The sequence below is a fragment of the Sarcophilus harrisii genome, chromosome 4 (genome assembly GCF_902635505.1).
Source record: "Sarcophilus harrisii chromosome 4, mSarHar1.11, whole genome shotgun sequence".
Lineage (NCBI taxonomy): Eukaryota > Metazoa > Chordata > Mammalia > Dasyuromorphia > Dasyuridae > Sarcophilus > Sarcophilus harrisii.
The window spans coordinates 306865965-306888659 of NC_045429.1; the positions used below are offsets into that span (position 1 = coordinate 306865965).

Consider the following 22695-nt stretch of genomic DNA (forward strand, 5'->3'; position numbering starts at 1 on the left):
TTCCCCACACAAGTGTCAAAGGGATAATTCAGCACACATCTGAACATATCAGTACTTCTCATTATGCTGCCTTCTACATTAGGCTTTTCCTAATTACCCCATTGCTTAGGGCCTCATAATCTTCACCTTGGTCTGCTTTTGTATATGCTTATATACACTTATATTGTCTTTTCTCAGACTCAAAAAGCAACTCAAAGGCAAGAACAATTTAAGTTGGTCTTTCTATTCAATGCCTTCCACACTCAATATTAATTCTTTGTAGTCACTAATTCCTCCATGACTGAAAATTTCCTGGGAAAGAGTGGCCATTACCCAGCAGACTGGGACCCCTATTCTATTTAACTGAGTTAATCTGGGAAATAAAATGAGAACCACCAGGGTAAGTAATCCTGGTGACAAGAAAAGGGTTAAATTATTATTATTATTTTTTAGATTGGTAAAATCTTTTTTTTTCCCAGTACAGACCTATGAGTATTAGTATCAGCAGCTCTCACTATGGAAACTATACACTGATGTATGTGTATATGTGTGTGTGTGTGTGTGTGTGTGTGTCTGTGTATGTGTTTTCAAAAGGGTTAAATTATTTAAGAAAATATCAGAATGAAAAAATCTCATTGTAAATGTTGCAAAGATCAAAGTTATAATTTTAAAAGAACACATAAGGAACTGTACAATATATCATTGCTTTGGTGCATTTATTAAAACACATACAAACATACAACCAAAAGATCTGTTGAAAATTCTGTATGAAAATTGTAGTTCAACAACCGTAGCTCAGCTTAAAATACTTTCACTCCTTTTTTTACACTATTCATTTCCTAATACTCAGTTCTTTTTGAAGATCTGGCTTTTCCCTTTGAGTTTCAGTAGTTATAATGAAAGTGAAAAACAATAAGGGGGAAAATGATGGGTGCAAAACACCACATGTCAGGCTTAGTTGATATGTTTAGTTTTGCTGAATTGTCTCCTGTCTCTTTTTTTATTTTTTGGTTAAAAGGGGAGGGATAGGAATATACAATGGAAAATTAAGGTGATGCAAAAACAAAATATCAATAAAACCTTAAAAGTTTAAATGAAAAAATATTTTTAAAAAGACTGATGAAAAAACTGTAGGAGAGTATGGGGCAAAGGGAGAGAAAGGAGCTCCCCTTTGTGAAGCCATTAAGTTTTCTGAGGAATGTTTTAAGTGTCTTTGGTCCTTTTATCTATCATAAACATCATATCAACCAAAGTGCACAAAACAGAACAGACCCTTTGTCACAGGTTTTTTCAATGCTTCCCACAACAAATCTGAACATATGCTGTCATATCCCCTCTTAAAGAGGAACCTTGACTAATTAACAATAGAGAACCATAAAGGGGTAGTGGCAATATAAACAAACGCCTCCTCCCACTGCTTTTAAAGTGGAGAGCAAAATATCCTTTTCTGTGTATCATATCCCTATTGAGACTCAGGTAAATCAAATGACTAAACTGTGTTGTTCTTGAGACACAAAGAACAGGAGGTCTTCTCAACATTATAAGCTTTTTTGCCTCTATAGAAAAAGAAAAATTCTTTTAAATCGTCATCTCCAAAATTAGCTGTGCTTCTTTGATAACAAAACTCATATTCAGACTCTCTTGGATTGACTTTAGAAGAAGATCAAGGCCAAGATAGCAAAAATATAAAAAAGTAAAAAGGATGACTATAGTTTGAAATGGAAATATACATTAGAGCAAGCAAGTGTTGAAGACAGTTTTCTACAGTTCCTCTTTTCTGGATGGATTAAATAGCAGCAACACTCCCCATCTCCCCCAAATTGTCTTCATTCTCTCCTGAAGCAAAGAGGCCATCCCTATTTATGAAGTCCTAGCATTGACAGGGAGAGTGACTTTGGATCACAACACTAGATTTTCTAGAGTTTAATTTAGTCCTTTTGGCTTTACAGTATGAACCCTATGCATTTCAACTTTTAAGTCTCATTATACCATCATCTCTGTTCTTAACCCTCTTGGAATTGTGGAACTTTTTTTTTTTTTTAAAGAAAAATGTTTCACCTCAATACTAAAATGACTTATCTAAGTTGATATGAGTAGTTTTTTATATTTTTAAAACTGAGCTCAGATTGATTTTGAAAAACAAATGAATTATATTGGATAAGGAACAGGAAAGGAATTCAGATGTCTGATTCCATAAGTATGTGTAATTTCTAAAGTGGAATCACTCTCTATAGTTGGAGACTGGCAATGTTCCTGTAGCTTATGATCTTATGGAGTTATTGGGGTCATTGAACATTTAAGTGACTTGCTTAGAGTCACAAAGCCAGTATGTGCCAGAGGCAACACTTGAACCCAGGTCTTCCTAACTCAGCGTGGCCTTCTATCCATTATGCCATGTTGCCTTTCTTACAGACATTTATCTTTACTTGGTATTTCAAACACAAACTTACCCAAGTCTCAAAAATCAAATGGTTTGCATGAGGCCAGAGTGTTAGTCTCAAGTCAGGAAGAACTGGGTTCACATCCCACTTCTAGCATATATAACTTGTGTAACCCTGGCTAAGTCACTTAACCTCTAAGTGTAACAGGCAATTCCGACTATAAATTGTAGGAATCTCTTGGTAGAGAAAATTCTCATAGGGAGCTCCCTAACACAATGAAATCACAGGCCAGGTTAAAAAAAATTTTTTAAGTGCAGAACTTAAGTGTTTCCAGTCACAATGTTCACAATATGAACAAGAAGAAGAAAAAACTATGTGAAATGAAACTTCCTTCTAACTATAAATTTCATCAGTCTGATGGATTTCAGTGTATCAAATGCAATGGAGCTAATTTCAACTAAAGGCATATAACTATATTAGGCAATTAATAATAATCTGAGCAGACATGTATATAGTACTTTAAGGTTTATAAAGTACTATATATGTATTACCTTTGGGTCTTTTTGTCTTATATATTTAGGAATTGGTCTGACATTGAAACAATCAAAGAAAAAAAATCAGCAGAAACTGGGGTGGTTAATTACTAATTTAACTTTAAAGACTTTAATAGGAGAAGGTCCTCCTCAGAAATCTAAAGATTGTGTGAAATCTCAAGTGGGTTAATGTACACAGAAGTTTTCTCTCATGAGTTATGAATTCAATAAAGTGCTGCAGATTTGGAAACAAAGTTTAGAGATGAGTATTTTTTTTAGTTGACAGAGGGCAGATAGAGTAAGGAAAATTTTAAGAAGAAATAATTCTCTGTGAAACAATGCCATGAGATACTTAAGAAATGGCAGCTTAAGGCTTGAACAGCATAGCAATCTTTGGGGTCAAAGAACAAGAGAGTTTTTCTCTGAAAGCACTGAGCAAAAATTAGAGTATAAAAAAAAAAAAAAATCAATGAAGGAAATCATTCCAATTATGATACCCAGAATTCACAAATATTCTCCCCAAATGTTCTTCTTATCAAGTTTAGCATAGCTAGTATAAAGGATAGGGCAGGTATAGCAGCTTGTTTCCTGAATGTTAAAAATGCCCATTGCCTATCAGCTTAACCTTAGTAAACAAGTTTTAGTCATTAGCATGGACAGATCACACCTCGTTCTGAGACACTGGCAACTGTTTAATCTGTCTGGTCTGAACCACCTGCAAAGCTTGGTGAAGTTGAGTCTCCAATGCACTTCTCAGATTGTCCATATTCACAACTGGCAAGGAGTTAAAACTGATGAGAACACCGTCCTTCTGAGCTGTCTCCTCCACAGGATTAGGAGACAAATCTCGCCGTCTCCTCCGAAGGTCAGATCCCACTTGAGATTTTAGTTCCCGATTGGGTTTTCCATTATCAGACTTTTGGTTGGGCACATGCTCAGGATCTGGATGCTCAGGATCCTGGATAGTCTCCTCCTTTGGTCTCTGTTGATCCTCTACAACAGGACTGCCATTAGGAGCAAGGGCATTTTTTCTTGCCTCCATATGATTTTCATGATTTAGCTGGTGGTCTTTGCCTCTAAGGCCATTGTTTCTGTCAGTATCTGAAATGCCCTGGTGTTTCTGCTGATGCAGTAATTCTTGGGGCTGAGGGATAGTCTCTTTTGATTTTTTTGGAGAACCACCTAGAAACTCTCCATCTAGGCTCTTTTTGTGGATCTTCATTTCAGAGTCTTCAATTTCAACTCTGTCCTCTTTGGGGATAACTGCAGTTGGAAGTACAACTATTCCTTTCACAGTTTTCCTTCTTTCTTGGGAGCCTCTCATTTGTTCTTGACTTTTTCCAGGCAATTCCTGAGCTCCAATTTTCTTCTCAGGCCCAACAAAATGCTTCATATCTGCCTGTCCCAAGTTCTTATGAAGGATGTCTTCTACATGCTCTTCAGCATTACCTGCTTTGCCTATGTCATGCTGGACATCGTTCTTCTTACTGTCCTGGGGCCTGGCCTTGGGAACCTTGGGCTCTATGTCAGTGAGGACGCTGGAAGAAGGAGCTCTATTCCTCACAACAGTCTGATCAGGTTCCTCACCAGGATGCTGCTGCTGCTGCTGCTGCTGCTGCTGTTCTCTGGGATGGGCTGGTGCTTCCAAACCTTGTCTAAGAATGTTTTTAACTGATTCCCCAACTTTTGAGTCTTGATCTTCCTTTTCTATATTCATAGGAATGCCACCCCCTGCTTCAGGCTGCATTTCTAATAGCAGAAAAATAAAAGAAGTTAACAGTGAGTACAAACAAACATAAATCTAAGGAGAAGGGAAAAGAATCCAGGCAAATAACAAGAGTCAACTGAAAATAAAAGATGCCCTGTAGCACTTCAGACAATTGAGGCTCACTATTGTTAAATATATCATTGTGATACCAATAGAATTAAAATTCAAAAAATATGAACTAAAAAACAAAGGGGAGTAAAGAGGAAATCAGTCTATAAAGTACAATTTCACAAGCTAATCACCCAAATTATTTTTCTAGTGATTTTTTCAGCAAAAGCTAGATGGCCTTGATCGTGCATTCTGATCAACAGTGCACCAAAATCTGTACCCACATCCTTACCTTGCATTGACTTATCATCATCTTCTTCTTGCCTCTGCTGGTGGATTTCCTTGTGTTGCTCTTCAATCACAGCAAGCAGCTTCTCCTGCTGGTCCAGCAGTCGCTTTTGCTGCACCTGCTGTTCTTTAATTACTTGCAAAAGGACCGCATGATCAAGCATTTCTGCCTTGCCAGCTTCTGACGTTCAAACAAAAACAAAAACAGACTGCTGGAGACACGAGAACCATTTTTAGAAAGGTTATTTGTAGAACTTTCCTTTCTCTGAGTGGTATCCCATAGATAACAATTTTCTTATATATCTCAGTTGTGCAAATTGTTGCTAACCCATTCACTGACAGTTAATAACTTATGCCAGGTGAGACCAAAAGAAGTTGCTTTTCATTTATTTGGCATACTGTATTACTCACTAAGGCATGGCAAGCTGATCATCAGTTTAATTTACACTTCCTATGGGTCCGAGCAAAAACCCAACTCGAAGTGACCAAACTGTTGTTGTTTTTTGTCTCTTGCACACCAACTTGTACCTTAGAAACAACAAAATTAAATCCAGTTGTTCCTCAACCAAAACGAAAACTTAGAATAAAGAATTCTAATAAATTCAGAACTTTTTAAATGACCCAATAATATTCAACAATCCTTTTGGCTCAACCTTTAGAAAAAGAATAATATACAATTTTTTTCATCTAGTTTTTTTCTTTGAACTACTGGAAAAAGAGGAATAAATCTGAGAAAACCAGGGTCTTCTTCTCCAGAGACTCTGCACAGTCTTCAAGACAAAAGAAAATACATTTTTTCCCAAGAGTTCTTAAAGGAGTGAACAGCTAGCCTTTACCTATGCTAGGTTAATTACATTACTAACTTTGAGGCACCTAAGTATATTATTTGTGTTTTTGGCTTGAGGATCTCAAAAATATTGGTAAAGACTGATTTCTCAGGAATAGATTCACTTTAGCCCACTATGCTCCTAAACTGTAACTGCTTTAGTCAGGAGGCTTGGAATGAGGACTAGTTGCAATTGAAGTCTAGAGATAAATGAAATGTGAGCTCCAAAATGAAGGTAAAATAATGATTGAGAACAAGAGATCCCTCCTACACAAAATGACATTGTTGACAATGGTAATAAAACAATTTTTTTTGAGTTTTGTTTTGCCTCTAAAAGTAGGCATGGGTTTGCATTGATGAATACACAGTTTCTCACACAGTGCCCTTTCTACTAATGGCATATATTTCTAAGAAAATTGATCAGGGTTATGAATACAGTCTGTGTCTGGGTAACAGAATCAAATTCTGTACAAGCCCAAACCCACAATTATGCCCTCATTAATAATATCCTCTGATCAAATGTACTACTTTCATTTAAATAAAATCTACCTTACATGAAAAGATTATAGGGGATATAAAATCCTTGGGGCTCTAGCACAGGAAAAAAACTCTTTTCAAAGAATGCCCAAGTAGGCACAACTCTTCCTTTGTATGTTTTAAAACAAAGTCTAATGAACGTTTTCTTAGTTCTTAAAGAGTTGTCTGCTATTATCGCAGTCAACTATTATAAGAAAAAGGTCTCTTGCAGAGAAGTACAAACATAAATGTATATATCTAACCCTTCTTTTTATAAAAGCCAATATTCTAGGATTCACAACCTAAACTCATTTCAAAAACTTCTGAGTCAGAGGTAGACTAAGAAGCCAGAAGTCAAAGGGCTACCTGTCTGATGGCAAACAATGTATTCCACAGTTTGACTAGCTTTAATGCAAGGTAGAGATGACAAGCTTTCTCTAAAAACCAGGGCTCTGAAACATGCAGCTCAAGATTTCAACCAAGCAGGACCACAGAACAAAGCTTTACTGATGGAATGAAAGCCATTCCTGCATATTAATATATAAGCAGAATATATTAATATAGCTCCAGGGACATAACAGAATTTGCAATCAGGGATCCCTGTCTATCTCCTCCAACTTTAATCTCTCTGAAACATGTCTTAAGCAAGTTTGTTTTTATAATGTGGCTGGCTTGGTTTTAACAAATTTCACTTACAAGCTTTTATAATGGTCAGTTCTGTGCAAGATGGTGGCAAGAGTACATTCATTCATTAAGAAGGGGTAAACTTATCTACAGATATACAAATGTCTGTTAAGGGTAAAGGCGCATAGGGTGTTGGGGAAAAGGACTGTGGTTAATAATTAGTTTAATGTTTTACTCTTTATTAGGATCTGATATACATGCTCATGCAGAATACTTACAAGATCGTGCACATTATCATCTTTGTAACTTAAGATGTTGTTCTTTGATTTTAAAATCCTGAATAAATATGCTTTCTATTTTAACACAGTCCTTTTGATTCGTACCTGCTACTAGCTTTTTAATCTCAGCTGTTTCAGTTCCATTGAAAGGCATAAGGAAGAGAAACAGATTAGGAAACCATGAAATGTCTCTCCCTCTTTAATAAAGTAAAAATAAAAGCATCAAACAGGCTTAAGAGGTTAGTTACAGGAACTGGAACCAATCCATAAAACCAGATACCAAATTTAAAATAGAAGACAAATGTATATGTGAGTGTACATAATGTATATATGTGTGTATGTATAAATGTTTCTTTTTAAAAACTACTGTTCAATTCCAGACATCCATACAATTTCTACACCTTTGAAACATGTAATCATTTAAGAGTCAATAGGATGCAGTTTCTCTGAAGAGCCTGTATTTGTGTCTATATTGTTGACTATAAGTAGGCCAGAATTAACTCATTAAATCTTTTCTGAGCTCTATGGAAATCTGAAAGTTCTGGAATTATGTTGAGGAGCATATTCCAGAGGAAGTAAAGGTATATGTGATTGGTACAATGCCCAGAGGATAAATATGGGTTATTTATAATTCCCTAGGTGCTACAGCACTGAACACCTCTGGAATTATAGTTGCAGCTTCTACAAAGAGCCAATGAAGTATGCCTCTAGAAAAACCCCACAAGAAGAGCCAGAAAACTGCAGCTGTTCACCCAGAACAAAGCAGACAGGCCAAGTGATAGAGCAAAGGCACAAAATGCTGCCCAGGACAAATGAACACAGATATTATTCCCTATCAATAGAAGGTGGAAACCAAATTACCTTGAGAAAAAAAGATGTCTTTTCGGCTATTGTCACAGACGAAAAAAAGGGAAAGAAAGAAAGAAAATGAAAAAAACCCAATGCACTACCAAAACCCTCCAGATACTCTACTGATGGATATATAGTTACTTACTCTCCAGATGGTATAAGGAAATCCCACAAGGGCATATTTTTCAGTGCTGGAACCAGTTCACCTGCAATTCTTTCCCTTATAAAAGTTTGTTTAAAGAGTTCTGTCTAGTCTGACAGTGAAGAAGTGGGAAGGAAAGAAATCAAAGAACCAAAAGAACAGCTGTTACTCTTGGTTAAAGCAAGAATTAGAGAGTGATTCCAAGAATTAATGCTGGAAAATATTATCAAATTACACAAAACAGATTCAAACAAAAGTTGCTCACTTGGAGAAAAAGTAACAGCAGCATCCTAAATTTGAATTTGGGCTCAAGTTGCTGCTCTTTCACCCCAAGTGAGTACAAATCTCTCAGTAAGTTGGACTCTGAAGATGTCAGAAACTAGAATTATGTTCAGACAATCAAGTAACTTATTAAAAGAAGAAAAAAAATGTTTCACAAGTTGGGTCACCTGGAGTTATCTTCCCTAAAATAAGTCTCCTATATCTGGATGTATTAATTCTCTCACACCTGGTTTGCTTTAAATACCAGGAGTGTGAGGATTATTAGCATATCTGATTTAAGATAAAACAAAAATGGTAATTAAAAGCCATGTGACAGTAAGATTTTTTTCCCTTATAGAAATCTTAGGAAGGTGTTGGAGAAAAAAAACTGTCAATGAGAATAGGGCAAGGTGCACTATTTAATGTTTACTCAACTAAAAAGACAGATAATGATAATTTGTTCCTCTCTGGCTATAAAACAGATAGATATTTGTTGGGCATTACGGGATTACCAGGGAACCCAAAATCCTAATATAAAAAATGTTTAAAATAAATAATTTTTTTTGTAAAATAACCCTATACAAAAGTGTTCCAAATCACTAATGATAAGAGAAATGCAAATTAAAACAACTTCAAAGTCTCAAATACAGCAGATTGGCAAGGATAATAAGAAGAAAGCATTAGTTGTTAGAAGGTTACTGAGAGGATAGGCACACCAATTCATTGTTAATAGAGTTGTGGCCTGATCCAACCATTCCCAAAAGCAATTTGAAACTACTGGAAAAAGTCCCTAAGTTATATAGATTCCTTGACCCAGAAATATCACTATTAAGAACATACTCCCAAGGGACAGCTAGGTGGCACAGTGAATAGAGCACCAGAGTTCAAATCTGGCCTCAGACACTTAACACTTCCTAGCTGTGTGACCCTGGGCAAGTCATTTAGCCCCAATCGCCTCAGCAAAAAAAAAAAAAAAAAAAAAAAAAAAAAAAAAAAAAAAAAAAAAAGAAAGAAAGAAAAAGACTGTAGTTGAAGAATACACCCCCAAAGATGTCAAACAAATGAAAAAGATACACATGCACAAAAATATTCATAAAGGCACTTTTTGTTGTAATAAATATCAGGAAACAAAATGGGTGCCTACCAAGTGGTTAATAATGGCTGAACAAATATTATGTAACTATAAAGTAGAGGAGTAGACAGAGTGTTTGGAGTCAGAAAGAGCTAAACTCAAAATCTAAATTAAAATCTGGCCTCAGTATCAGTGAATAGCAAGTTACTTAATCTCTGTTTGCCGCACTTTCCTCATCTGTATAAAGGGCATGATAATAGCACCTGCTATTGTTGTGAGGATCAAATGAGATAATTGTAAAGATTTAGCACAATAATTAGCACTGAAGAAGTGCTATATAAATGTTAGCTATATTACACTGTAAACAACTATAAGAAAACAATAAAATGGATTGGTTCCAGGAAACCTGGGAAGAATTATATGAACTGATGAAGTGATGAGTACAAATTATGTGATCACTTTAACAATAAAGACAACTTTGATGGATTTCAGAACTCTGATTTATACAGTGAGACATCATGACTTCAGACGACTAATGAAGTGTGTTCCCCAACAGCGCTTAGCATCATGCTCAGTATATACAATACACTTAATAATTGCCTTTTAATTGATTGACTGAGAAATGATGGGCTAGTGGGACAGATTGAGATATTTTTAGATACAATCAATGTGTCAGTTTGTTTTGTTCAATTCTACTTATTTTAGAGGAAGGTTTTATAAGTTGAGAAAGTGATAATTTTACAGTTTTAAAAAAGAAATGTTGTAAGAGAAGTTGAGTTTCACTACAATCCTTTCTAGTGTTCTTTATATAGTCAAATATTCATGTTTGTAAAGTTCATAAAAAAAATTTTATGTTAAAAAAAAGTTTCTTACCTTCTAACTTGCTGCCTGGGTTTTCTTCCTGTTGTCCTTCAACATTTCTTATCTCTCTCAGCTCAGGCTTTTGTCCTACGATCAGATCTGGTTTCTCTGGGGGGAGAAGAGCCTTCCCACCTGCAGACGTAGAGCAAGGGCTCATTTGTTTTGTTGTGTTTCTTTTTTTTTTTCTTCAAAGAAAAGAAGGTGAAGGAGGAACAAAAGAAGGTGGCAGATGTTTTCTAAAATTACTCTCTATATCTCCCCTCCTCCCCTCTGCGTCAGCACAGTTTATATTCAACCTGATGATCACCAGGGAAGTAATAAAAAAATATTTAACAATCTTATAGACTTGTGGCAGCAAGCCAATGTTAACTACCTTAGCCAATTAAAATGCAAGAACAGTCCTAACTAGCTTTTAGATGGGCACTTAACAATGTGTTACCTGTCAAATGCTCCCAGCTCTTTGTCCCCAGTGTGCTCCCAGACACACAAGAACAGCATGGCACCTGACATTTAGTAGTCTAGCAAACAATTGTTTGACAGATATTATAGTAGCTGTCAAGCCACCAGATTCTTCGTTTTCCCCAACAGCTGCTGAAGGGGCTGCTACATTCACATGCTAATCTTGTGAAATGAAAAAGAAACACTGGGACATAGGGGACATTTCCCCAACCCAGTTTCTCCAGTCCTGGAGAATTATAGAACAAGGGGAGGAGAATCAGCCAAGATGAGTCACAAAGGATGATACCTACCAGCATCAATCTTTTCCATGGACTTAATAATCTCTTCTACTTTTCCTGGCAATTGAACATCATTTGCATTTTCCCTTTCACCCACAGGATTCACTTTCTTCTGGTCATTGGAAATTACAACTTGGGCCCCTGGCTGAAGATCTTTATTGCCTGGTCCTAGGTCTTCATATGCTGGCTGAATGACTGGCTTGCCATTTGGTTCTAGGATCTTTTGGAGATTATCAGGGGGATGGTCCAATTTTTTTGAAGCTTGATCCTCTTTCTCTTTGCTCTGTGGCTCATTTTCCTCTTGTTCAGAATTTTCCTGGTCCTTCTGTGCCCCATGGGAATTTTCATTTTTGGATGGGAGTTTCTCCTCCTCTGGTTCTTCTCTATCTTGACCCTCATCTACCACAACTTCATCATGTGGCACTGGAGGTTCATGGCGATGGGCCTCTCCCACAGGTAAAGCAATACCTAAAATGATATTTGTTAAACATTTTTGGAACCTGGTTTATATCAGGGACCACCTAATGCATGGGATGTGGCCTAGAATCAATCTCTAGAAGAATACAAATCAATGTATGCTACTGCTTCTTATAAATTTGACTTATTGATGAATCAAAGACTGACATTATTTTTAGCAGACTACAGAAAGAGCAGCTACTAGGAAGCTCTTTCAGTTTATAAGGGAGTCAACTATACCTAAAAGATAAAAAGAATGGCAATGATTAGAATTTTTAACTAAGCTGAAAAGTATCACAAAATACTGAAAATCCTACTTGAATGTGTATAAAACTTCTCCCTCTTTGTTCCCACACTTTCCACCTGGCCCCTGATAGCACACTACCTTGATCAGGACGATCAAGCTGCACCTCCTCCTGCTTCTCCTTGTGCTCATCCCTTTGGGGCACATTCATAGGACCTTTGATCTGAGGTGGCTCCACTTCATCTTTCTTGTTCGGCAGTTTTGGCTTATCACGGTTGTCCTTGGCCACTTCAACAATCGGGTTCTGGACTATAAGCATAGCACAGTTAATTGAACATGGTTTCCACATGGCTGAACTGTCAATCAACAGAAGGAATTGGGACAATTTTTCTGGGCTGTGATCATATTTCACCAGAAAATAGCAGAGGCCAGGCAGTTTCTCTCCACCCTACTTCAATCATTAGCAGCTATGAAGTAAAGAAAACTGTCATTTTTCATTGTATATTTACAAGAAATATGTCAAAAATGCAATTTACACCTAGCATGATGTAGACCGGGCAAAGCACTAACAAGCTCAAGCCACCAAGTGGCAGCAAAGACCCATCTTTGATTCTTGAACTGGTTACCAATTTTCTGAGTAGTTTTACAGAATTAATACTGGAACAAATTTCCATATTGGTTTATGTTCTCTATATTCCTTCTACTTTGGGGGATCAAACCAAAATCCTGGAAACTTTCAATTACAAGCAGGAGAAAGGGGGTAGGAAGAAACACTAAGGAAGAGATTGTTGAAAGAAACTAATGAAATAGTTTTTAAAATTTTGCTCTCACTAATTTACAACATTCATTTACCAAAGAGAAGATACAAAAAAAAAGTGTGTGTGTGTGTGGTGGAGACAGGCAGATACGCTGCCAAAACTATAACCTTCCCTGTCTTCTTTCATGTTACAAAGTATATATGTTATTATCAAAATAAATAAAAGATTCACATGGCCATCACTGGTATAGCAATCAGTCACCCTTCAACATAGTGCCATGATGTATTTTCTTAGAAAACTACTTCATATTGGGGGTCTTGGTGGGGGACCCATTCCGTAAGATACAGACCAAAGAAGTAATTAGGAAAAAAGTTAAATAAAATAAAACAGGATAATTTCTTCTGTTCCCTATTTCAGAGACATGGCTTACCTAAAGAATGAAGGATAGGGAAATTCATTTCTATTTTGGAAGCACAGCACCTTGAGTAAACTATGACTAAATCAAACATCGTATATTAAATACTTCCCAAGTGACTGGAGCTGTGTTAAATGATAGGAATTCAAAGACATGACCTCAGTAAGCATACATTCTAATTGAGGAGACAACATGTAAATACCTCTGTTGTACATACAAGATCTGTACATACAGAGTATGTATACCTTATACAAAGTATAAATACTTCTGTACATACAAAGTAAATAAAGATAATCTGAAAGAGGAAGGCATTTAGCAGCTGGAAGAAGCAGGGAATGGGTTCCTGAAGAAGGCGGGATTTGATTGAATATTGAATGAAACTAGGGAACTCAAAAGACCTCATAAGTTGAGTGAGGAAAACATTCTAGGAATGAGTGTCCTCCAGTGAAAAGGCAAGTGAGCTTGGAGACAGAAGAACTGCAAGAAGGCTGGAAAGGCAGGAAGATTTATGAAGTTTTAAATGCCAGAAGACTTGGGGGTAACAGGAAACATATAGTCAATAAATGATTATCCATTGCCTTCTACAGGCCAGACAGAGAAATAAAAAGAGGCAAAATGCAGGTCCTGCTCTCAAGGAGCTCACGATCTAATGGGGCTGACAACAAGCAAACAAATTATGTACAAGCAAGTTAAATAAACAGGATAGACAGGAAATAACTGAGAAAATAATTAAGTGGGGTTGGTCTGAAAAAGCTTCTTAGAGTAGATACTAAGTTGATACTTGAAGGAAGCCAAGAAAGGCAGTAGGTAAAGATGAGAAGGAAGAACACTGCAGACATGAGAGACAGTCAGAGAAAATACCCAAAGTTTAGAGATGGCATATCTTTTTTTGTGGAACAAGGCCAGTGTTACTGGAGTGAAGAGTACATGGCAGGAAGTAAGATGTAAGAAGACTGGGGTGGGGAGGAAAGAGAGAGGACAGAGGGAGAAAGGCTTATAAATGCCAAACAGGGGATTTTGCATTTGATCGTGACAGGTAACAGAGAGCCACTAGAGTTTATTGAGGAGGGGCTAGGGTATGGAAAGGAATGACAAGGACCTGTGCCTTAGATCACTTTAGTCACTGAATGGAAAATGGATTGGAATAAAGACAAGACAAGCAGACCAACCAGCAGGTTACTGCATCAGTTCAAGTGAGAGGAGACGAGGTCATGTACAAGGGCAGGGTAGCACCAAAGCAGAAAATGGGACATACTCAAGAGATGCCACAAAGCTGAAATCAACAAGCTCTGGCAGCATGTTAGATACAGGGCAGGGGCGGGGGAAAGGTGGGGAGGAGCTGAAGCTGACACACATGGCAGTGCTCTCGACAGTAATAGGCAAATTTGGAACAGAGGGAGAATTTCAGGGACAGGTAATGCGTTCAGTGTTAGACAAGATGAGTTTAAGATACCACTGGACATCCATTTCCAAATGTCTAAGAGGCAGCTAGAGATTGAGGATTGGAAATCTGCAGACTGGGAAGGATAGGATAAGTGAATTAGAGAATCATTATTGCAAAGAGATAGTAATGAAGTCCATGGAAGCTGATGAGATCACACAGTGAATTAATATGGAGAGCGAAAAGAAGGGAAGAAGAACCCGGTTTGGAGCCCATGGGACACCTATGGTTAGAGGTCATGATCTGGATAGAAATCCAGCAAAAGAGAGTGGTGAGTCTCTTCTCCCTGAGCAGTAGAATGAGAAATGGGATAGCGTAGTATGTCGAAAACTTAGAAAAAAGAGAATATGAAAGAGATGAGGGTGATAAAACAGTGTCAAGGGCTGCAGAAAAGCTAAGAAGAATAAAGAATCAGAAAAGACTAGTGGATTTGGGAATTAAAAGAGAATACTCTGAACTCACTGAGAAGAGGGAAGGAAGAGAAAGGCTGATGTGATCTAACCTGGCAAGCTGAGGGGAGAATGGAGTAGAGTGGGGAGAGACCAGAGGCTACTATAAGAGGTGAAGGCCATACAAGGGGGAGTGGCAAGGTGAACAGAAATAACAGGACAGGAGAGATTTGGGGAAGATTAAAAACAACAAAACTTGGCAACAGATTGGACATATGGCACGAGTGGGTGCAGTCAAAATTGACAGTCATGTTTTGAGCTTGAATAACTGGGAGAAGGGTGGTGCCCTTCAGAGTAATAGGGAAGTTCTGAAGTGGGGACAATTTGGGGAAAAGATAATGAGTTCTCTTTTGGACATGCTGAATTTAAGCAATCTATAGGATATCTAGTTCAAGACATTCAAAAGGCAGTTGGATATGTGAGAACTGAGGTCAGGAGAGAGGTTAGATAAATCAATTTGAATATTACCTGAGTTTTAAGTACTGTATCCAGAAACAGATCTAAAGTGAAGGATTTGGGGATTAAGGATTCAAGATGTATTCTCTCCAACAAAGAGAAATGATCCTTGGAAAAATGATGTATTCTCCTCCAACAAGAAAATAAATTAAAAGTTTTAAAACTGACTACTGCAAGATCTTAGGAAAACAAAATGGTAAATACATGTGGAAAGACATACTATTCATAGTTTAAAATTTCCTATATTAACTGTGGAGCAATGGGCAATTAACTAAAATGTCTCTTCCCTCCCTCACTCCTGGCCCTAGACTTTTTCACTGCAGGACTGTAGTTTAGCCAAGTGACCTATTCAAATGAGTACATGGCCATCTAACATAGCAGGTGAAACTGTTCCAGTCACCATGATATAATTAGCCCACTCATAGAAGCCCCTGTGCTCTAACAAGATTCAACAATAAATCAAAAGATGTCTAGTGGGTTACAAATTTAAGAAGGGAATGGGGGGAGAAGTGGGGAGAGGGGAAAAAACAACACATACACAAAAGAAAATCTCCATTCTGTAAAAAGACAAAGTTGCCTCTGAGCAGTCATTTTCTCAGCAGGAAACAAAATTAAGTTCATCATCAGGGTGTGAATTAATGGTCTCTCATGCTGTTTAGAAATCTATAAGGAGCTATATATGGTTTACAGAGAACAATTTTGCACAGGATGTGTAATAATCACTGTAACTGTATAGTCGCCCTTGAGGTCCCTTTGGATAATGTTACAGTAATGCTGTGCCTCTGAATGTTTTATGAGTGGCATTGGATTTAACAGGCAAAGGCTGAGAAGCGATAAAAGCTTCTTGGTTTACAACAACAATAACAAAAAATACAGTGTTAAGAGAACAGGGGGCTTTACCTTGTGATCCGACCAAGGAGTCTGGCCTTTCTATGAATGCCCACTCAAATCCACATCAACCTGTCCTCACCAACCCTGTTTAGAAACTATCAAAGACAATGACATATAGTAGAGGTATTTCCTAAAACCCAGACCTTCCTAAAATATATCAAAACTTTTCATTTCCAGACAGTGCGCCAGTAATGTCTCAAAGCTATGGAAAACTAACATAAAAACTTCAAAATTAGTAACCTAATTTCCTACCCTCCCCATTCCCACCCTCAACCTTCTTACAGCTTCTTATTAGGATACCACCACTGATTATAGAAAGATTTTAAATCACAGCCTGATGCTTTTAATTGTGATGCTGTCCTCCAATTTAATTACTGGCAAAAACTTATGTAAAAGAGAAGGACTTCTTGGGAAAAGAAAAAATTTAGTAATTGAATTTCTTCTCTCAGTAGAACAAATGAACCAGGATAATTCTGTAAAGAAAAAGTATATGGAGCAAAGAGGATAATTGCTAAATTAGAAGATGTGAAGATACTTTTTTTTTTTTTAATTCTGGAGAGAGACAAGTTGTTTTCAAAGTAAAGATCATCAATATTCCACTTCTTGAAACTACCAGTAGGGGGAACTACTCACTGCAAAGATATTCATGATATCATTCAACCTCCTAATTTCCCTTCTTTCTCCTTATATTTTCAGTATAAAAAGGGAGAGAAATAGAATTAAGCATCTATGTGGGTCTTTAATCTTTAAAAGCATTATCCCCAAACAACTCTCAGGTTCTATCTCATTCCAACAGATGGGCAGAGATGACCAAAAAAGAAAATGACAATTATTGGAGATGTGGGAGGACAAGCACACTAACATACTATTGGTGAAGCAGTGAATTAATTCTGCCATTCTGGAAAGCAATTTGGAACTACACCCAAAAGTCACTAAACTGTGCATATACTTTGACCCACCAATACTACTACAAGGCATAAACTCCAAAGAGATCAAAGGAAGAAAGTACTCATGTACAAACATAGTCATAGCTGCACTTTTTGTTGTAGCAAAGAACTAGAAACATAATGAGTGCCCATTAGTCACGAGTAGCTGAACAAATTATGATATATAAATGTGATGGAAATAAGAAATGACAAAAAGGATTGATTCAGAAAAACCTAAGAAAATTTCTATGAACTTATGCAGGATGAAGTGAAATAAATCAGAAGAACAATTTATAAAATGACTATGGCTTTGTAAAGGAAATCGACTTTGAGAAGTCTCAGATCTATGATCAATGCAATGACTAACCATGACTCCAAAGAACTAAATGATGAGGCATGTTTCCCACCTATTAACAGAGAAGTAATGGACTAGAGGTGCAGAATGAGACAGCTCTCTTCAGAGACAGACAATATGTGGATTTATTTTATTTGACTATGCCTATTGGTTACAAATAAGAGTTTTTAAAATATTTTTAAGAGAGAGAACTTGGGGAATGGAGGGTACTAATGATTCCCAACAAAAGGAAAAGAAAGAAAAGAACACCTGTAATCAATGATGAATTTAAAAGAATGCACAGATGAGAAAAGTATGAGAATCATACCAGACAGGAAGGACAGTAAGTCAATAAGCATTTATTAAATTCTTATTATGTGTCAAAAACTATGTTAAAAGACCAAGGATACAATGAAAAGTAAATACAGAATCTATCTTCAAGGAGTTCACATTCTAAGTAACTTGCACACAATTACATATATAAAGAATATATACAAAGTAGATGGCAGGTAATCACAGAAGGAAGTGGTAGACACTGGCGGGAAGACTGGGAAAGATCTGCAGAAGGTAAAATTTAAGCTGAGTCTTAAAGAAAAGGAAGGAAACCAGGAGGTGGCAATGAGGAGGGAGAGCATTCCAGGCATAGAGACAGCTAGCACAAAGGTACATAGTCTAAAGACAGTGTCGTTTATGAAGAACAGCAAAAAGATCAATATAGCTGGATCACAGATTACATGGAGGGGAGTAAAGTGTAAGAAGATTGGAGAATTAGGAAGGGGCTAGGTTATAAAAGGGCAACTAGGATATGGATATAGTAGGATAAAGTACAGCATTTAAAGAGTCAGGAAGTCTCATTTTCCTTGAGTTCAAATCTGGCCTCATACACTTATTAGCTGTGTGACTTCACCCTGTTTGCCTGTTTCCTCATCTGTAAAATGAACTGGAAAAGGAAATGGCAAACTACTCTAGTATCTTTGCCAAGAAAACCCCAAATGGGGAAACAAAGAGTCTGACATGACTGAAATGACTGGAGAACAACAAAAAAGTTGGGAAAAGCCTTAAATGTCAAACAAAAAATTTTGTGTTGAATTCCAGAATAGGAAGCAACTAGAAGACAAATGAAGAAGGAATGATCTAAACTTCAGAAGAATCATCTTGACAGCTGAGTAGAAGATAGACCACAGAGGGGAGAAACTTGAGGGAGACTGATTGTAAGGCTACTGCAATATCCCAGGAAAAAGCTGATAAGGGTCTAATAAATATACTGGCTATATTAATGGACAGCAGGGCTTGTATACAGGGAGATATTATGAAGGTGGAAACAATAAAGCTTGGCAACACATTGGACAGCTTTGAAAGTGACAAATAAACTGTAAAGAAAAAAATTTAATGTAGTAGAGATTTATAATTTCATATCCAATTATCTTTTACTGTTATTTGTATATAGAAAGAATTATGTGCTGTGTTTGTTAAGTTCAGAATAACAAAAAAATCATAATTTTTTAAAAAAGCATAATCTCTATTTAGTAAAGAGCAGGTATTTGCCCAATGGAGCCACTAGGTGGAGCAATAGATAAAATGCCAAGCCTGGAATCAAAAAGACTCATCTTGTAGAGTCCAAATCCAGCTTCAGATACTTAATAAAAGCAAATCATTTAACCTGTTTGCCTCAGTTTCCTTAGCTGTAAAATGAACTGGAAAGAGAAATGGCAAAACCGCTCCAGTATCTCAGCCAAGAAAACCCTAAATAGGATTGGGATCATGAAGAGTCAGACATGACTGAAAAATGACTAAACAATCACCTAATGGTCAGTAGCAAAGGCAAGAAAAATCAACAACTCTCAAGAGTTCCCCTTTCTTTTCAAAAATTCTTCACTGCTTTACAGTTAAAGATTACAGAAATCCAGGTGTTCTTGAAAGAGGTAAAGAAAAGGAGATGATTTGCAAGTGAATGAAAAGCAGTGTTTACATTGGGATTTTCTTTCAAGTTCTATCAGTGGTCCAGAGGGAAGAATCAAATAGCTATTAAGGACCCCCAAATCAGTGTTCTCATGTTCCCAGAGTTAGAGCTACACTGACAATGGTGGCCTAACTGCCCTACATTCCAAATTACCATTCCAGAAGAGGAAGTAAGGAGATGTAAGGTGGGTAAAAGGGCAAAGAGAGAATAGGCCTAAGTATTCTATCTTCTGCTCATTGAATTTAACCCATTGTTGGCAAATTGCATTCCATTTGCCCTTTAAAACTAAAAAGAATAAGAAAAAGTATAGGGTGGGGGTGAAGGAAGGAAGAGAGAAAGCAGTATATATTATGGTTGTTTTTATAAATGAAATACTTTTTTTAGTCTTCTCAAAATGTTGAGTGGGGTGCACAGAATGGGGGGAAACTGAGTCAGACAAAGAGTATCACCTCTTGTCCTATTTGAATGAAGATCAAATATATCACTCTTTTATTATAAGTTGATAAATTAGCACCACCCTAATCTACTCTCTGTTCCTCCTCAAATCAGTAAAATACAAAGAATTCTAGATTCACTGAGGATTTTTCATAAATAGGGAACAGCCAGATAAATGGGGCAGTTCTCTGTAAGAAATATCAACTTAACTCCATCGATTAGCATGATCAGCACTAGTCCTGGCAAAGGAGTCATGCTCACCCCATGCCAGCAGCAGTCAAAGGAAAGAACTTTCCCTTCTGACCCAGAAAATGATGCCAGCCTCTCAATATATGCATTGGTTATGATGCTCAGCAAGGTTATCATATTGTATCAGTGAAATTAGTTCACTGTTGTCTCCTGACACACAAGCAGTAAAAATGAACAAAAATTACATCAGGAGGAAAGTGCCTGTGACACAGAAAAGGAACTATTAAAAGACTTCTCACAAAGCGCAAGGGAGAGCTGTAGCAAGATCAAGCTGTTCTAACAGTTTAGGAGAGAAGGGATTAAGCGTGTGGAGTCAATGTCTCTTCCCACTCTCACACGTTTTGTCACTTTGTCAAAAGAGTTCTAAAACTTTACCACCTCTTCTTGCTAAGCAGCTGGTAGAAGGCAGAAGAAAGAATCAAGAAAGAATTCATTTTTTGGAGAAAGCGAAATTAAGATAGGGCTGAGAAAATACAAATCAATTGGAAGCCATGCTAATGTGATGAAAATAGCTGTCATGGCCACCAAATTTGGATATGTGTAAAGCAAAATTCAGAAGACTAAAGAGATTATGGCTGTAAATAACATCACCTGTATCCCTGAATGTAGGAAAAAACAGCCCCGGCAAGTCTTTCCATCACCTAATTTCAAAAAATCTGTCAACCAATCCAGATGGGCAACAAAAAAGGCTATTCCTTGCTCATCTTTCCTGCTTACTAAGAACAACTGTTTTCCAATTCTATTGGAAGAAAGGGGACTAGTTGCACAAGGGCACAAATAAAGTTCATTACACAATATTGCACAATTAAAGAGGGAAGGGGTGGAGAAAAGGTAGTAACATTCAAGTAAAGAGCTAAAAAATATTACAAAATCTTAATCCTACCCATGAGACCCTCAAGGGTGCTATCAAACACCAAGATAAATTGCCTAATTAGCTTTTTTTAAAAAATGGGTAATTGCTTTCATGAGCTTTCACAGGAGGCTTAGCAACCTTTTAACATACATTCTCACTGTATGTTACACCAGAACATTTCTGAAAGGGATTTTATACCCTCCCGAAGAGCCACTGATAGTAAACCTCCTGCAATACAGTCAGGGTCCATAATGTGCACTTGGGTGTCATTAGTGAAAACACTATTCAGAGTTTGCTGGTCAATACGTGTTCACATAAAAGGGCAATGTTCTAATATTCATAATCCCAGAGCCCAGAGGGCAGGGTTTTAATGAAAGTCTGTACAGTTTTGGCCCCTGCAACATCAAAGAGACCAATAAAACTCCTCTCACATGCTGACAGGCAAAAGTCAGATGGTGAACACAGAACAGTTAAGGGCCCAGCACAGTTCCAGGATTTGCTTCAACAAGGCAACCCATCAATTAAAAGGGGGAAAAGGGGAAGAAAAATTGAGAACATGCTAAAAACAAACTGCATGTGGCTCAGAGAAGAGCCATGTGTTTTTGTTAAAGCCTCCTGCAAGAAATCAAAACCAGATGTTGGCCAGTGGAGGACACCCAGGTGAGCACAGGGCAGGCTCATGTCCTGCGTATGCTTTGAATGACAGGATGCAGCTGCTGATGAGCGCAGCGAACCACAAGCAGTAGTCTTTCACAAAATGAGGGGAATGCAGGGACAAGGGGGTGTTGATTAATGTAGGGTAATTCATTACTGGGAAGGCCTGTCACATGCTGAGATGGAAGGAATGGGGAAATGCCAAAGTTCTGCCCACACTGCATAGGAATGAACCCAGGTTACTTCATCAAATAGACTAGAGGGGACCCAGCTTACAGGGTTTCACATAATACAAAGTAGCCCTTTTGTAGCTGGCAAAGCTGTGAAGACTGGGCTTGGGTTTCACAGTCATTACTTATATTTCTCTTTCCCTTAGTCCATATTATTCTTCCTGCTGATTCTTCTACAATCAGAGCTGGCACCTGTTTTGGTCCCCTGAGACCCAAACAGATCTAGCACCTCTAAGTGGTTAAATAGAGCCACTCTTACCCCTCTACTAGATAGGAATAACAAAAATGAGGCATTAGACTGGGAAGCCATGCTGACTTGGGTAGTGCAACTAAATGAAGCAAAATGAAGCATCTTTAGGCATTTCTAATAGTTTCACAGTGGCTCCCAAAGGAGGGAGCTTCCCTTATGGGAGACTGTTTTCTCATATGGAATTTTTATGAGGTGTTAATACTGGTGAGAGTACACTTTTCAAATACAGGGATGTTAATTAGGGGAGAGAAAGAGGACAACAAATCCAAGGATTTTCTGTACTCTTAATTATGTATATGTTTTAATCAAGTGCTTTCCTCAGCATCTCAACCAAGTTAAAATAACCATATACACTTCTGCCTAGTCTTCAAGACAGTATTTGCTAACTCTCTTGCCTACCATCTTTGACAAGACTTTTTATTTTGTCAATTACAGAAGGTGGGGAGATTCAAGTTCCTACCAGGAACAGATGTTATTTAGCCATTACCACTCAAAAGTGAACTAATATTCAAGAGCAATGGATTACATTCC

The 22695-nt window shown here is 37.4% G+C and overlaps 1 protein-coding gene across 5 annotated transcripts in view; it reads right to left on the reverse strand.

Moving 5' to 3' along the window:
• Positions 1–669: 669 nt before the first annotated feature.
• The window catches only part of SLC38A10 (solute carrier family 38 member 10), a 69860-nt gene continuing 47834 nt past the window's right edge, over positions 670–22695 (reverse strand). For 3 of the 5 annotated variants that reach the window (XM_031965622.1, XM_031965623.1, XM_031965621.1), the window contains 6 exons: positions 12005–12172; positions 11176–11631; positions 10439–10558; positions 7347–7370; positions 5002–5178; positions 670–4642 (listed from right to left, as the gene is read on the reverse strand). In XM_031965622.1, the coding sequence (XP_031821482.1) occupies positions 3555–4642; positions 5002–5178; positions 7347–7370; positions 10439–10558; positions 11176–11631; positions 12005–12172 (2033 nt within the window). In that variant the 3' untranslated portion in view covers positions 670–3554. The remainder of the gene's footprint in view (positions 4643–5001; positions 5179–7346; positions 7371–10438; positions 10559–11175; positions 11632–12004; positions 12173–22695) is intronic. The other 2 variants (XM_023502614.2, XM_012548601.3) reach the window with 2 other exon arrangements.